Below are 17,206 nucleotides of genomic sequence, written 5' to 3' on the forward strand. Positions count from 1 at the left end.
AGACACTATCTCTGTTTCTCTGTATCTGACCTTTATATTCCAGAGCTTAATCCTTGATTTACTCTTTCATCAGTATATCAGAGCAAGACAACTCTGAAAAAGCAAGTTGAGTACATTCTCATTTGCCAGGCAAATGGGCAATTTCTATTTTTGTGAACTGGGACTAAATGAACAAAGTGTAGAATTATAATTTAATCAAATTCAAAACTTACTTAGTACATATTTAATATATGATAATGTTTCTCAAATATAAAGAGCAAGCAGCTAATTTATATGACTGTAATTAGTATTATCTATAATTTACTCAAGCCAAGGTTTTTTAGGTTCAGCTGAAAAGAAAATGAACTGAAGAGAGTATAGGAAGTTGCTACAAGCTTGGTGTGATGATCCCTGGATCTGTTACTATTGGGATGAAGGGAATAGATCGGGGAGAGAAATGGGAAAATCTAAGCAGCTGAGCTCCATTTGTTCCTCACCCTGTTTATTACCTAGAGAAAGAGGCTGGGGCTAATGTGGACTAGACAGTCCAGGATTGGGTATGTATGGTTGAAGGAAAATATGCGGGTAGAAGTGGGAATAATTTCTACAGCAGAAGGGATCTTGGTATCTCTGTTCTACTGCTTTCTTTTTTTCTTTTTTTTTTTGAGGCGGAGTCTTGCTTTGTCACCCGGGCTGGAGTGAGGTGCCCAGATCTCAGCTCACTGCAAGCTCCGCCTCCCAGGTTTACGCCATTCTCCTGCCTCAGCCTCCGGAGTAGCTGGGACTACAGGCGCCCGCCACCTCGCCCGGCTAGTTTTTTGTATTTTCAGTAGAGACAGGGTTTCACCATGTTAGCCAGGATGGTCTCGATCTCCTGACCTCATGATCCGCCCGTCTCGGCCTCCCAAAGTGCTGGGATTACAGGCTTGAGCCACCGCGCCCGGCCTCTACTGCTTTCTTAATAGGTTGAATGGAAATGGCTTTCTCAAGAGACCACTTATCAAAGTAGTCTCAATGTCTTTTAAAATTAACTCAAACCCGGCCAGGCACGGTGGCTCACGCCTGTAATCCCAGTACTTTGGGAGGCCGGAGCGGGTGGATCACGAGGTCAGGAGATCGAGACCATCCTGGCTAACATGGTGAAACCCTGCCTCTACTAAAAATACAAAAAATTAGCTGGGCATGGTGGCGGGCGCCTGTGGTCCCAGCTACTCAGGAGGTTGAGACAGGAGAATGGTGTGAACCTGGGAGGCGGAGTTTGCAGTGAGCTGAGATTGTGCCACTGCATTCCATCCTGGGTGACAGAGCAAGACTCCGTCTTAAATTAAATAAATAAATAAATAACTCAAACCCTTCTTCATGTGTCCTAAAGAATATTTTACATAACAATGTATCACCACACTGTCCTAATCCCCAAAGATTGAGAACTTTAAAAAAGTCACTCAAAAATGGAAGAGTAACCTATCCACTCTTAAGAACAGAAGAGTGCCATAATGGTTAAAACAACTGGATTAAATATTTTCTAAGGTTTTTCTCCTTTAAAACTCTATGATTCTACATGTAGAATAGCCCAAATACTTACATTCCCTCAAGTTAGAGCAGCAGAGAGTGTTGAGAATATACTCTGTTCTGCCTGGTTGCCTCCTTTCATTTTCCCAGAGGGAAGGGAATGAGTGGTATTACATATATTCCTTTTCTTCAAAGCTACTCTTACACATACAAGGATTGGCCAAACAATGTGACTTAAAAAGGAAAGCATCTTGCTCTGAACATCTTCCCATTGTGCCAAAAATTCCAGCATTCATTTGAATTTTAAGTTAACAGGCAAAACATGTGGAGGAGAAATTAGGGGTGGGAACATTTAACTTAAAACTGTACTGTTTTAAATAAAGTAACTATACTTTTAAGAGGCCTGTGTGAAAGGGTAAAAGTAGGAGTAAAGAAGGTAATTTTGGAGGAGGTGAGGCACTGGTGGTAAAGCTCCGACAAATCAGAGGGCAGCATGAGAACACTGGGTTCCCAGAGACAGAGGGAGAAGAATGACAATATGTTGACACCAAAGGTCCTGATTCCTGCAATTTTGCTTAATACTAGCCTTATTCCCTTCTATACGTACAAGCTCCAGCTGCAATTCAAACTTTAGGTCTTCAACATAATCTCCTTTATAGCAACGAGACAGAAAACAAAAAAGAATGTCCAGGAGGATGTGTCCTACTCATTAGAGCCTTACTTACTGCAAAGGGCAGGCATATAAGCATCAAGCACAATATAACTAGATTTGGCACAGAGAACAACAAGAGAGCTGATGTGCTCCTTAAGAATCCAAGTGCGGCCGGGTGCGGTGGCTCACACCTGTAATCCCAGCACTTTGAGAGGTTGAGGCGGGTGGATCATGAGGTCAGGAGTTTGAGACCAGCCTGGCCAACATGGTGAAACCCCACCTCTACTAAAAATACAAAAATTAGCTGGGCACAGGGGCATGCACCTGTAGTCCCAGCTACTTGGGAGGCTGAGGCAGAAGAATCGCTTGAACCCAGGATGTGGAGGTTGCAGTGAACTGAGATTGTGTCACTGCACTCCAGCCTGGTGACAGAATGAGACTGTCTCAAAAAAAAAAAAAAAAAAAAAAGAAAAGAAATCCAAGTGCCTAGCAGAAAAGGAGCTACAGAAGAACTTGAGCATTACATGAAATATCTTGGATGCTGAACTCAAGTATGTCAAAGATTGAATACTGCTGTTCATCATTCTGGTATGACTTTGAGGATCAAATGAATGAATGGTAACTCTGGGAAGGAAGATCATAGGTACAAACTCTAAAGAGAAACATGAAGTTTGTACCATAAAATATTGGTGGTGGGTAGATGACTGAGTGATGAAGAGCTAAGAAAGTATTTAAGTGAAACTGAACTGATGGACAAGAAAAGAAGCTAACGAGAATACAGAAAGGGAGGGAACCAGCTTATTAAGAGTAATAAGGACATTATTACTGATAGCATTACATACACTGTTTCTTTAAGTCTTCAAACAACATTATGATATTAGTTCTATTATTATTACTATTTGTCTGATGAGCAAACTTAGGATGTAGAAAGGTTAATTTCTTCCAAACCATACACCTAGAAAGTTGTACAGGCAGGATTTGTGCATGCTTATGCACTTAACCAATAAATTGGGAGAATGGAGCTTAGGAAGCACATGAGTGGGAAATCATGCCTTCTAGGAGGTGGAATATAAATAAAAGATTTGGCAGCTCTTGTGAACTCAGCTCCTTTATACTAGGAGTTCCTTTGCAGTGCAATAAAATTTACTTTTATGTTTGTACTGAGCTCACGGTTGCATTAATAGAGGGTAGAGGATGAGAAAGGATATTTCTGGAGGAAAAATAACACTGGGAAACGGTAGTGCGGTGCTCAGGCATTACAGGTGGGTGGCAGCAGTGGCAGAGTGCCTGCGAGAGCAGAAACAAGCTGAGGACCTTGCTGGGGGTGTATTCCTGAAAGATCTGCTGAGAAGATGTCATGTATTTGCCAAAATACATACTGCTCCCAGGTTTTACAACCAAATATATATATATATGTATTTTTTTTTTTTGTGACAGGAAAAGGGATGGAGAGGAGTTTGTTAGAAATAAAAAGATTTTCTAGTGGAAAGAACAACTAAAATAATTTACTCAAACTTCCTTTTCTTTTTAAGGTGAATAATATCTGTATGAAAATATCATATTAAGTATTTTTAATATCCTGAGCAGGTTATAACATGCAATACCATTGTACATGAGGAGAGTTCTCTTTTTATCACACTATAGAATTAACCAAAGTAATTATTTGTTTCGAGAATAGCAAAACACTTATGAAAATGTGTAAACTTCAGTATAAATATTCCAAACATATTCAAAATCACTTTTTTGTTCCATAATTTTTAAACATCTAGATTAAGAAGTTCCTTTAGCATAGTATTATGCTAACTACTCTTCTGACTATAAGTATCCTAACAAAACAGAAATAATGAAACATTTAAAAATCTTCCCTGGTTTTAGAAACAGTTCTATGCACAGTATTTGCATTTGAATCCATTTTATTTCCCTATTTCTCAAAAGACTAAATGTTCAACAGGATAATAAATGCTTTAGGACAAGAATTACTGTGCCATTTAATGTGGAATAGAGAGAATGTTATGCCAGGAAGTAAAGAGAATGAATGATACACATTTAACAGGAACTTCTAAATTATTAAATTGATAGAATTCAGGAGAGAAAGTGATAATGCAGTCAATTTATAGTGCATATAGTGCATATGTTAACTAAAATCACTTTGCACATCAGAAGAGAAATTCTTTCAGAATTAGAAATCAATTAAAAATTGATTTATTTTAAAATCAGTACTCTAGTATTGGCATACAATAAAACCTATTGGAGAAATTAATTAAAAGTAACTTTTTTGATTATACCATCAGAAGTTTATTTTTAACCAACATAGAAATTAAACAGTAAAGTGCTGAAAAGGAAAGGGAAAAGTAAAATAGAAATCACCAGGAAAAATAAAAATAAGCAATTATTTATATATATATATATAAAACAATAAATAAGCATTCTAGTTTTAGAATTCTTACAAAGATTGAAAGTACTGGGATTCTACAACAGTCAAAGCATTTTTCAAAGTAAATTTTTACTTCATTATGTTTAACACTGATAAATCTTTCATTATATTTAAGATAATAAAGAAGCATATTTTGGCTCACATAAATTTTCAAATGTGGTATTTCTAAAACTGACTGCATTACTAGGCAAATTCTTCAAATCAATTCACTGATCTTTTTTACTGAAGGATGCATTGGTTTGAAAATCAAAGACTTACGTCATCCAAAAAATCAATCAGTGAAGATGAGGAAGAAGAAAAGGAATCCTATTTAACGAATACAGCAGTAAAAAAATAGAAAATATGGATGAAGCAATTTAATAAGAATAATAAATCAAAAATTTTGTAAAACAATTGAAAGGCAAATGACATTAATTCAAACAAACAAATGAGAAAAGCAGTCACTATCATTGTTGAGAAACTTAAGAGATTCATTAATTACTTTTTAAAGAGTGATTCTTTTTCCTTTTCCTAAAGGAACAAAACACAATTCATATACTGTGCCCAAAATGTAATAAAATGAAGCTCATGACAAATAATTAATAATCAAATTAAATGTAAGTACTTTTGAAGTAACAACTAAAAGTAAGCAATGGAATTCCTGAGGCTTCTAAATCTTCCCACTGGAATGTAAGTTCTAGTGGGAAGGACTTTGTCTATTTTGGTCACTACTGTATCTCGAGCACTTACAACAGTGCCTTGCACAAAGCTATATGATTATTATTTGTTGAATAAAGATATAATCACACTTAAATTTACTGAGAAAAAAATATACTTGATAACAGTAAGCTGATTTTTTTAAAGCAAAGAATTTAAATACCAAGAAATGATCAAATTACATAATCACAATTTCATTACTGTATGATCTGCCTAACAGGGTCAATGTAATAATACCTTTTAACAAAAAGCATTTCTTACTGTATAGTTTTTAAAAGAAGAATTGATTTGAAATAAGAACCAGCAATACCTTATTGTCAGCTTTGACATTTTCTCACTTTTTATTGTGGTACTATGCTTTGGAGAATAAAAAAATTTGTCAAATTATTTCAAAAGTTGGGATTTGTTCTGCTCTTAATGTTTCTTAAGGGAAATGAAATTGCTTTTCAATCTTATACTGACTCTCATGATTAGATCTTTCTTAGATGTTTTGTTAAAAAGAGGTGGGATTATAGTCTCCATAAGAAAGCAGAACATATTCCTCTGCTAATATGTTTTATTTAAGATTCTAGGTCCTCTCATGTGAGAAGCAATAAAACGGTTTTATTGTAAGTGAATTTTAAATTACAAAGTGAATTTTAAATTGACCCCAGAGGATATATGGCATGTTTAATACTTACTTCAAATTGATCCAGAGTATCGGTAGGCGTATTCAAAAATGCCAAGAAAGAATGCTGTGAGTCTTGGTGCTCTATACCTAGAAGACAGCAGCAACTTTTTTTAAGGCTACAACAATTAAAACTGATTTTAATGGATAATCTTCCCTGTCTGAATCTATTAAAAGCAGTTCACAAACTACTGTATTTCAAAGCTGATCACTATTATTAACTCGACATTTAAACAAAACTAAAATACACTAGTGTTTCCAAGAATATCACTTAACAGCTCAATTATATCAGTTTCCATGAAACGCTTATTTAAGTTACTGAGTTTCTTTCCTTTTGTGTATAGTAAATAATAAAAAAACACATTAAATCTTTTGGTAGGCTTGAGAGAATTTAAAAATAGGAGTCTGTTTATGTCTGATTTTTCTAAGCTAATTTAACACCAAACAGGCTTCTGTTTTGAAATACTCTTATCAAAGCATGGAGTATGCACTAATACAAAAATCCTTTATAAGAAATTAATGCAGTGATAAAAAAATACACTTAATTACAAAAAACTGTCAATCTGACGTCAGGTATTTTTTTATTGACAGGATGAAGACTCCAAACTCCAGTTTTTCTCAGATGAAGTTTTAAAAATTCATACATATCTCTTGACTGTAGCATTAACTTTAAATACACAATTTCCCAAATAATTCTTAAAACATACAAATAAAAATACCAGGTAGAAAAAACCCAGAAAACAGCCAATCCCACATTTTTTACTTCCATATGCTTAGGAATTGACATCAGCTGATTGGTGTTTTTCATATTACTATCTAATAACACATCTATTAGTATTACTATCTAAGACTATCTAATAACTGATAACACAGTTATCAGGTAAGGCAATATGTTCAGAAATTTATTCAAATATTGAGAGTGTACCAGACACTGTTCTAGACACTTGGGGACATAACAGTAAAGGAAGCATTAAAAACATCCTTGCCCTCATAATGTAAATATCACATTATATTACTGAAGTAGTAGTATACATTATGTTATATAATAAAATTTTGTTCTGCAATATTCAAAATCCAAATTAAAAAAATGTGGTAAACATGCCTTCATAAAGCAATGTGATAAACTTAAGTCTCCTTCAAGTTTAGGTCTATTCTAAAAATGATACAATCAATGTCATCTGGCGTGCAAGTCATATTCTACACTAGTCTCTCTCCTATTTGCCATTGCGGCCACAAGTTGTCCATGTCTTATGTATTCTTTTTCTTTTCATCACTAAATAATGTATCTCCCTTCCAATTTTCATTAATTAAAACCTAGCTCGATTTTCATTTTGGCATGATGGCTTGTGCTCCTAATCTGAATTACTATTCACTTTTTCTCGGCTCCTTCCTTTTCTTGTTAATTAAGAAATTCAATCAACAAGAATTTATTGAGCATCAACTATCTATAAAGGTTTTTTCATGTTAGCTTCTTTATGTGATTACTCGCTGTTCTCCATCATTTTACATGCAGATGCAGAGACTCCACCAGTTTTATCTCACTGTGTTGCATGGCTGAGAAATGATAGAGAAGCACTTAGACCTAATAAAAAGCCCATTAACGAGTTCGGTATTCAGTGATGGCCTTTGTTAGGAAAATCAATTTCCAATAAATGCATATAAGATATCCCTTTATTTTAAAAATATCTGAATTTCTTTTTATTAAATCTTCACATTCTTAACATCTACATTAAGGAAAGTTTAAGAAGTTCATGTAATACAGCTATCAAGCACTCTGACTAAGCTTTAACATGAATGGAAAAATGTTCAAGTAAAGTTTTCAAGAAAATGGTAATAAATCCGGGATATCCCACAGGACAAGAAATTTAAGTGTCAAACTGGAAGAAGACATTAAAATGCCCCCCCAAATTTTCCTTATTGAATTGCTCCATTAATACTAGATTAATCTTTAGCTATTTCATACATTGTTTCCTCAACTATCCTGAAAGTGTATCCCCCCAAATTTTTATACATCTAGGCACATAAAAAGTGCTAAGAAATACTTGTTCAAGTACCCTTACCAAGTTCTGAATGTTAACACACATTGCCATTGTCAGAGTGATAACCTCATATTATAGCATTTCAGAATTAAATAAAAAGTACATTATAAAATAAATTTTTTTTCCAATCACAAAAATGTTATTCATAAAGTAGTCCATGGCACTGAAAAAAACATCAAATTTATGGCAAAGTGTCTTTTTCTGTTACTATGAAATCTTTAAACAATGCATATTAAGTAAAACAAAATGACTCAGAGGCCAGTCTTCCAAATGTGTGTGTACTCACATGCATCATATATACACACATGTATTCATAAATGAGTGCCAGAATTGCTTATGTCAACAATTCTCCCACCTATGCAATGAACTGATTCTTCTGTAGTAAAACATATTTATAACATAACAGTAAGTCCTGAGTAAGGCAAACACACACTCCCATACCCTTTTCAGATCTAAGCTCTTCAGTGTCCTTTATCAGTTGTTCGATTTCTGAGAGCAGTTCCAAGTTCTTCTTCTCTGAATCTTTTAGTTTACTTAAATAAGGAGAAAAAAGGAAAAATGTCATTTTTATTGCTGGTTAGTGAGCCATCTTGGATGTAGCCAAACTTACTTGGTTTAAGTGTCAGGCATGGTAAATTAGGGGACTATAAATTATGGCAGGAAGAACAAATACAGTAGGTAGTTCTGCTACCTACTTTCATGTAGATTAACAGTTTTACTAGAACACAGTCAATCTCATTCATTTAAGTATTGACTATGGCTGCTTTTACCCTACAATAGTAGAGATGAGAAGTTGTGATGGAGGCTAATCAAAGCCTAAAATATTTACTAAGTGAACCTTTACAGAAAACATTTGCTGACCCTGAACTAAATTATTAAATTTAAAAATGTTATAAAATCAAAGGTTAATTTTAGAATTGTTAGACTTTGTTAGATATTATATCATTACAGGCAACCATGAAAGTGGAGCATATACAGGGGTAAGTTTATAATTTTTCAAACTGGCTCATCTTCCTGACTTATGAACAATACGTAAACTCATATGTCCTAGGTGTAAGGAGAAAAGATCTTGCTTATTTCAAATTACAACACAGAGAATGACATTGATTAGCTCTTTATGCTGGGATCACATTCACTTTTTCCAGGAAAAGTTTTCCCCTCCTCAGTGCCACATAAGCACATTTAAGTAAAACATACGATGTCTGCATTAGTTATAGCAAAAAGCTTATAAACCAAGTTTATAATCCGACAGAGGTATTATGTATTTGGCCTTTGATATGATTAAAAAGATTAACAATTGCAGTTTAAGGACTATGACTACATACCATTAAAAACTGAATTCATGGGCCTGCATTTCTTTTCAGGCTTTTGGAACTTTTGATATTCTCAGCAGTCAATGGATTTTCATATTTGTAGTTTCACTTTGATGTGAAGTTTCTATTATTCCTCTATGTGACATAAACTGACTTATTTTGAATCATGTTTATAATCAATCTAATTGTGAATCATTTATGTATTTAGAGTATGATTCACTCTGAATCATAGTGTTGTGACAAGAATTGAGGAAATGTGTTCATTAGCTAACTGTTTCAGAGACTGTGGGCTATACTTTTTCTAAATACATAAGGAAACATGAAAAACAGTAATTATACTTAAAAGATATTACACCATTGTGAAATGTGCCACCAATAGAATTTTCATTTATAAAACACCTAAAAGACCTATGGTAGAGGCCACAATTTTCAAATGATTATATTTTGTTCTCACCATACACTGTACTTTTATACAAATATAATATTCCTAACCTTGAGAGAATTTTAGGTTTAATAAACTTTGAGTCAACTAAATTTTATAAATAAGAGGAAAAGTAAATAATGGATTATTATTTAATACTATTAATTCTACTTTATGGACAAGCCAGAGGAAAACAAGGCTATATTAAAACCTCATCACTATCTGCAAGGTTTGAAAGCATCTATTTTCAAATCTTCGTAACATATTTGGCCATCAATTTTCTAAAAGAAAGCAATGGAAACTAAACATGTAACTTCTCCACAAATAACTCTGACAAACTTAGAAATTATTCTAGTGGGACTATATTATTCAATCTTACCATTCTATTATGATATTAGATGCTTTAACTTTATTCAACTCTTCTTGGATGGCCTGTTTGGCTCTTATTTCTGCATCCAGAGCTGACTGCAACTCCAGTCTAGCTGACATATCCAGTTTTGCAAAACGACGCATTTTCCAGGGCATATCCTATGAAATAACGACTGTGTTTTTAGTTCCATCCTATTTTTAACATTTAAATTATTACAGTTAACCAGCTGTGTGTTATGTTTTTCTAAACTGGAAAAGACCCAAACTAATCGTTTTCTCATAAAAAACTCTTTAGTAGGCTCAAAGTCTAAACAAACTGATACAAGTAATTGGATTTATTATAGTGTTTTTTAAATCTCTTTTTTCTAATATAATGAGCCTCCATGCAAAATCACAGAAGCTTACTGTTGCTCGTGTACCCAAGCTGGAATTTCTTAATGCCTCCAATTCTTCAGTCATTTTAGAAGCTAAGGCCTGAAGATACCCTCGTGCATCCTTTTCATCGCTGACCCTAGAATATATAAAGACAAAGTACAAAAGTAAAACAAAAAAGCTTCAGTGCAATATATGTTATTTTAAAGCTTTCTAAAGAAATAAGGGATAGGAAATTCAAAGACAGTCTTAAATAATTGCTTTGAAAAGGTCTACCATAGTATACTACCTGTCAGCAACTGGGAAGAGGTTTATGGAACTGTTCTTTTTATGTACATGGCAGAGCTGGTGAAGTTTACAAAAGTCCAAGTTACTCATAGCTGATAAATTAGTAAAACTTCACCCTTGAAACACAGAATTAACATTCTTTAAATTTAACAGTTAACACAGATGCACACATGGGTGAGGTTTTCTAAATAATAAGATTTCTCATTAATTGAATTCTGCCATTTTACATCATAAAAACAACATACCATTCTTAAAACTGAAGTATATTAAATTTAGAAAGTTTAACGTATGATATTCTGCAAAAATCAGGGTTATATTGTAATTAAGCTCTTCTGTTTTCTAAAATGATCAATAAAATAACAAAGAGAGATTAAACTCTACCAAAACCCAATTTCTACTTACTGCCTTAAGGCTATCTAGCTGACGATACAATTATAATTTTAGATAGAAACTTTTCAAATTATATTTAGTAAGACAAATTCCACATTTTAGAATTTCTCAAGAAAAAGTCTGCATTTCTTACACTTCCCTCAAGCGGGGAGAAGGTAAAGGGAGGAGTCTAGCATATCTACAAAAATCTACAAAAGAAGGTCCTATTCTCAGGAAGAATGAAAACCACTGGTATAAAAGAAAGCCATATTGCACAAAGGAAAAAAATGGAGTCGAAATTTACAATGCTCACAAGTGTATTCTGAAAGACTTTGGGGAAGACAATTTGTCTTTGTGCAGGCTGGTAGTTTTCAGATAAAATCCATGTCACTGAAGCTACAAGGAAAGTATATTTCAGGTAAATCAGTATGTATCTGATGCATACAGCAGACATGTTTAACTCCTGAGCTGCTTTAGTATCTCTTAGAATGTAAACTCCTGAGGAGTCAAATTCATATATATCTTAAAGAGGCCCTTTAAAAGAGGCTTGGTGCTCTCTTCTCTTAGATGGGAGGTTGTCTTTGGAGTACAAGCAAAAGAAAATATGGAGATGCAATAAAACCACTGTAAGAAGTTGTCCACTCTAGGGACAGTTACATATTCCTAGGCTCTATGTAAATGTACATATTTTTATTGCCTGTTAAAGAAAAATGGTTTTGGAAATTATTTTAAGAATGTTTGTATAGTAAGGGTTGTGTCCTTCTAAAATTATTTGATCACAAATGACTGTAATCTTTTTACTTAATTATCTGGTATGTAGTATAGAGAATAAATTGGGATGAATGAAGATTATCTTTTTTAGAATACACAAAAGATACTTCAATGGTAACAATAAAGAAAACCGTATTATCTGTTAAGTGCCTAGGCTAACAGGGCTCAACTAGTGCTGGTTTAGTATCTCCCATAGCTCAGAGATCTTAGTTTATGCATTATTTCCAAGAAACTGTGAAGTCCAGTATGTTTTATTAACTTTGGAAATCAACTTCCTGTAAACTGACTTTAAGTTATTTGGAATTTTATATGACAATCTCTTTTTTCTAACTTTGCTTTTTATTTACATGTTGAACACATTTATTTACCTGTTGAACACCTTACAACTGCAATCTTCTGCTAATTCCTAACTTTTGATTAAACCTATTTCTCTTTTTCTTGGCTATAGAGAATTACTGATTTGGAGGATAACTCATGCCATTTAAGTTCCACTGGACGCTAGATCTCACACAGTTCCTTTTCATAATCATTGCTATGTGTCTATTTTTCAACCTCATTTTAAAAAAATCTTATTTCTCCAACCCCAACACTTTCTTTTTTTTCTTTTTTTGAGAGAGAGTGAGTCTTGTTCCGTTGCCCATGCCAGAGTACAGTGGCACAATCTCAGCTCACTGTAACATCCGTCTCCTGGGTTCAAGCAATTCTCCTGCCCCAGCCACTGTAGTAGCTGGGATTACTGGCACATGCCACCATGCTTGGCTAATTTTTGTATTTTTAGTAGAGACGAGGTTTAGCCATATTGGCCAGGCTGGTCTTGAACTCCTGACCTCAGGTGATCCACCCACCTCAGCCTCCCAAGTGCTGGGATTATAGGCATGACCCACCACACCCGGCCCTAACACTATCTCTTACTTCTTGCTTCTAAGCCATTTGGTTAAGTTTACTCATAGTCATTCTCTTAACTTTTTTTTTTTTTTTTTTTTTGAGACGGAGTCTCGCTCTGTCGCCCAGGCTGGAGTGCAGTGGCCGGATCTCAGCTCACTGCAAGCTCTGCCTCCCGGGTTCACGCCATTCTCCTGCCTCGGCCTCCCGAGTAGCTGGGACTACAGGCGCCCGCCACCTCGCCCGGCTAGTTTTTTTGTATTTTTTAGTAGAGACGGGGTTTCACCATGTTAGCCAGGATGGTCTCGATCTCCTGACCTCGTGATCCGCCCGTCTCGGCCTCCCTAAGTGCTGGGATTACAGGCTTGAGCCACCACGCCCGGCCTCTCTTAACTTTTAAAAACAGTTTTCGGAGCTTGCAGTGAGCCGAGATCGCGCCACTGCACTCCAGCCTGGGCGACAGAGCTAGACTCCGTCTCCAATGCACTCCAGCCTGGGCGACAGAGCTAGACTCCGTCTCCAAAAAACAGTTTTGAGGTAGGTGTCTCATGTTTTATTTGGTTAAATCATTCAAATACTTCTTAGTAACACAGTTATTATTACTATACATAATCACCCTCCCTACTACATCTTATATTTTCAATTTCGTTATTTCCATCAGTTTCTTTAAACATGAACAAACTCTACCAAATACAAAAGTTCCCTGTCCTCCTCACTGACAAACCCCCAAACATCCCATTTTTCCCTCTTTCATTGTTCTACTACATACATGTAAGTGCTCTAGTATTAAATCCTCCATTCACTACTCTATACTTCCTGAAGTCTAATTCCTGCCTCAACTATTTTGCTGAAGCTAATCTGTTAAAACTCAACTACAGAAGGCCAACTTGGATCTACGTGTTCTCTTGGCATATTTAATCCTTCCCTTCCAAGTTCTCTCAAATAATCAATTAGTTAATATTTATTAAATACTATTACATTGGGCACATTAAGAACACAAAAGAAGACAAATAAGGGACAGTTCCTGAAAAGTTGGTGCATATATTGTAATTAGGAACTTTGATTCTTAAGTCATACAGACCTGGTTTCAAATCCTAGCTCTGGTGCTTACCAGCTGTGTGACTTTGGCCAGGTTACTTCTCTAACTTTGTTATCCCATCTATAAAATGAGGATAGTAATAATATCTGTTTCACAGAACTGGTGTAATAACTAAATAAGAATACATGTGAATTTCCAGCCTAATGACTGGAACACTCTTATGTTTTAATCAATAGAAGCTATTACTATACACAAATGAGCATTACTGAATAAGGGATGTTTCAAATAATGTGAGTGGATTCAAATAAAGAAAGACAAAGGTTTCATTACTGAAACGCTTTGTAATCATTAAACCCTTCTCCTGGTTCTCCTGCAGAGCTGTTTCATCTAGCTTGTATCATATAGCCCTTGCCGTTCTCCTTCTTTCTTGTTTCCTTAAAAATATCTCAACCACTTCATTGGTCCTGTTCGATAGGAATTTAATTCCCAAATTTACATTTTTAATCCTAACCTTTACGTTAGTTTTTCAAAAGCATATGAGAAACTCTACTAAGATGTCTCAGGATCACCTCAGTCTCACCAACAAACAAAATAAAATAACAGATAAAATTGATTGTATCATCTTCCCCAAGGGTGGTTACCCCTCTTAACTTTCCTACTTCAATGATGCCATCACTTTCTTAACCACCTTAACTCACAATTCAGGAATACTAATTTCTCCTCATCTCTCACCCTTCATTTGTAAGTAGTATTAAGTCCTATAGATTTTTCTTTCACGTCTCCTGCATTTCTTCACTTTATTTCCAACCTTACTGTCTATTTCATCCTGAACATTACTGTTAAGAGCTATTTGCCTCATCATCATTTTAATTAATACCATTACCTTTGCAAAAAACCTTCTCCATCTTACAAATAAGTGAAGGTAAAATTCTTACCTAGTATTCATGACAATTGTGTTGCAGTAACTTTATTACTCTTATTTCATACTATTCTTTTACATAAATTCTCCAATTTGGTCAAACTAGGTGTAGGATATTTTACTAAACTCAGGCTTTTCAGAAAACACAGTCTAGTTTAACTGACTGCTCCCACCCTTCTTGAGCAACTAGTCTGAGATAATTCCCTCAACACTACATTCTTATTTTTAAAAAGTCAGTATCTATTCAATATGTAAGGCATTTATATTTAAGTCTTGTAAGTTATCTCCAGTTGTAGTCAAAATAATTTTTAAACTTTAAATGTTAACTTATAAGTTACTTAAAGGCAAGTACTACATTTATAGACCTCTGTATCTCTTATTGTACCAGAAGAATGCCTATGTGAGGAAACACATTTAAAAAATAAATCTTATGGATTAGCCCCTTAATCTAACCTCTCTTTGTAATATTATTTCAAAGAGAAAACGTGAAGTCCTCTGATGAGCCAATGGTGAGAAGGAAGGTTCCTACTCTAACAGTGGTGAGAAGAAGATGTCCTTGCTCTAAAAGGGTTTCTTATGAACAGATATTTCATAGCAAAAGAGAGAGGAGGTGGAGTTCAAGAGCCATTAGAAGTGACTTCACATAAGGTTTTATATACTGCAGTATTTGTTTTGTATTAAACTGTTCATTTGTCCCAGGAAACATTTAAGGTGCTGTATGTCATGAGGTCCTATAATCTTGTTTAAGCATTACTTCATTTTTTTAAAGCTTTAGTACTTGTAAAGGTTTAGTACTTGTAATCTGAAAATCCAAAATCTGAAATGCCCCCAAATCTGGAACTTTTTGAGTACTGACAAGATGCTTAAATTTTTGGATTAGGGATGCTGAACTGTTAGGTATAATGCAAACTTCCCAAAATCCAAAAGAAATCGAAAATACTTCTGGTCCCAAGCATTTTGAATAAGGAATACTTAATCTGCATACCAAACTCAAAAATGAAAATAACTCAGTCTTCTGACCTTTATAAACTTGGATATTGTATCTCACAGAGTTACCTTTCAAGTCGGTAAGAAAGTTGAACAGGGAATATATATTTTACTTTTTCCCTTTGGGTATTTGCCAATCTGCTATCTAATAGTCCATTTCTAAATAAAAAGTGCGGTTAATAACAGCTTTTATGCAAAGTGACTTCCTTGTATTTCTGATTTCTGCATTTCGCTTGAATGTGAAAAGTGTATAGTGAGTGTTTTGTGGCATCATATAAAACTTTCATCTTCACCCTTTCTATTAACCCTTTCTACAAAGCCCACATTGAAAGGTTCCTTCCATTACTAGAACCACTTCCCGTTCCAGCTGAAATCATCATGCCTAATACTTGAAAAAATCAGAAGTCTAGGATCACAGGTTTTGACTCTGCCTTCTGAAAAGTCATTTTCAGCTCCACCTTAAATATATATTTGATAACATAAAAATGGAATTACAAATGGCAAGTCATAATTTTTGATATTATAAACTTGGTTAAAGATTAAAATGGATTTTGCTTCAGAAATGCAGACTTGATGATATAGATGTAAATTAATGAACCAATAACTATACTGTTTGGAACCCAAATAAATTTCCACAATCTGCATATTCCCTTTATATGCACTGAATAGAAACATTATAAGCATAACAGCTCTTAATGGAAAAGCATTTGAACCAAAATATGCGTATAGGAAATAAAATTCCCTAGAAATGACTGATCTATAAATAAATGATGAAACTACAGGTTGGATATCCTTTATGTGAAATGCTTGAGACCAAAAGTATTTTGGATTTCAGGATTTTTTACTTTTTGGAGTTTGGAATACCTGAATATACATAATGAGGTTATCTTGGCAATGGGACCCAAGACAAAACACAAAATTTGTGTATGTTTTATATACACCTTATAAATATAGCCTGAAGGTAATTTTTTACAATGTTTTAGAATAATTTCTTATGTATGAAACCAAGTTTTGACTGTGACCCATCACAAAGGTCTAAAATTTTCTACTTGTGGTGTCATGTCAGCACTCAAAAAGTTTCACATTTTGAAGCATTTCAATTTCAGATTTTCAGATTAGGAATGCTCAACCTGTATTTGTTTTGATATAAATTAAACACCTACCATTTGCCAAAAAGGATTTAAAAAGTTAAATATAAAAAGTTAAGCTACCGATTTTTACTTGGAAATACAGTCTTCATTAGATTCTGCTTTCTCCATGTATTATTAAAATATGAAATTTTTTACAAGCACCAGAATAATCGTTTAAAGGTGCATATTCCAAACAAAATCCCAAGAACTTGAGAAAGAGCTGATAAAACTAAAATGTAACCATTTAAGGTTTTAAAAATGTCATGCGTGAATTAATCTGGTATAATCACGATAGAAGGTAACAGTACAGTATCTTTAGCTTCTAAGTTTTTTGCAGGCCTTCCATTTCTTAAAATACTCACAAATACAG

At 34.4% G+C, this 17,206-nt stretch overlaps 1 protein-coding gene across 1 annotated transcript in view; it reads right to left on the reverse strand.

Moving 5' to 3' along the window:
- CDC42BPA (CDC42 binding protein kinase alpha (DMPK-like)) overlaps positions 1-17,206 on the reverse strand; it is a 314,354-nt gene that overhangs the window by 73,927 nt on the left and 223,221 nt on the right. The window contains exons 17-20 of the mRNA XM_011948976.1: positions 10,485-10,590; positions 10,090-10,238; positions 8,418-8,509; positions 5,951-6,027 (exon numbers count right to left, since the gene is read on the reverse strand). Of these exons, the coding sequence (XP_011804366.1) occupies positions 5,951-6,027; positions 8,418-8,509; positions 10,090-10,238; positions 10,485-10,590 (424 nt within the window). The remainder of the gene's footprint in view (positions 1-5,950; positions 6,028-8,417; positions 8,510-10,089; positions 10,239-10,484; positions 10,591-17,206) is intronic.

This window comes from Colobus angolensis, unplaced genomic scaffold (assembly GCF_000951035.1).
Source record: "Colobus angolensis palliatus isolate OR3802 unplaced genomic scaffold, Cang.pa_1.0 Scaffold288, whole genome shotgun sequence".
Taxonomy (NCBI): Eukaryota; Metazoa; Chordata; class Mammalia; order Primates; family Cercopithecidae; genus Colobus; species Colobus angolensis.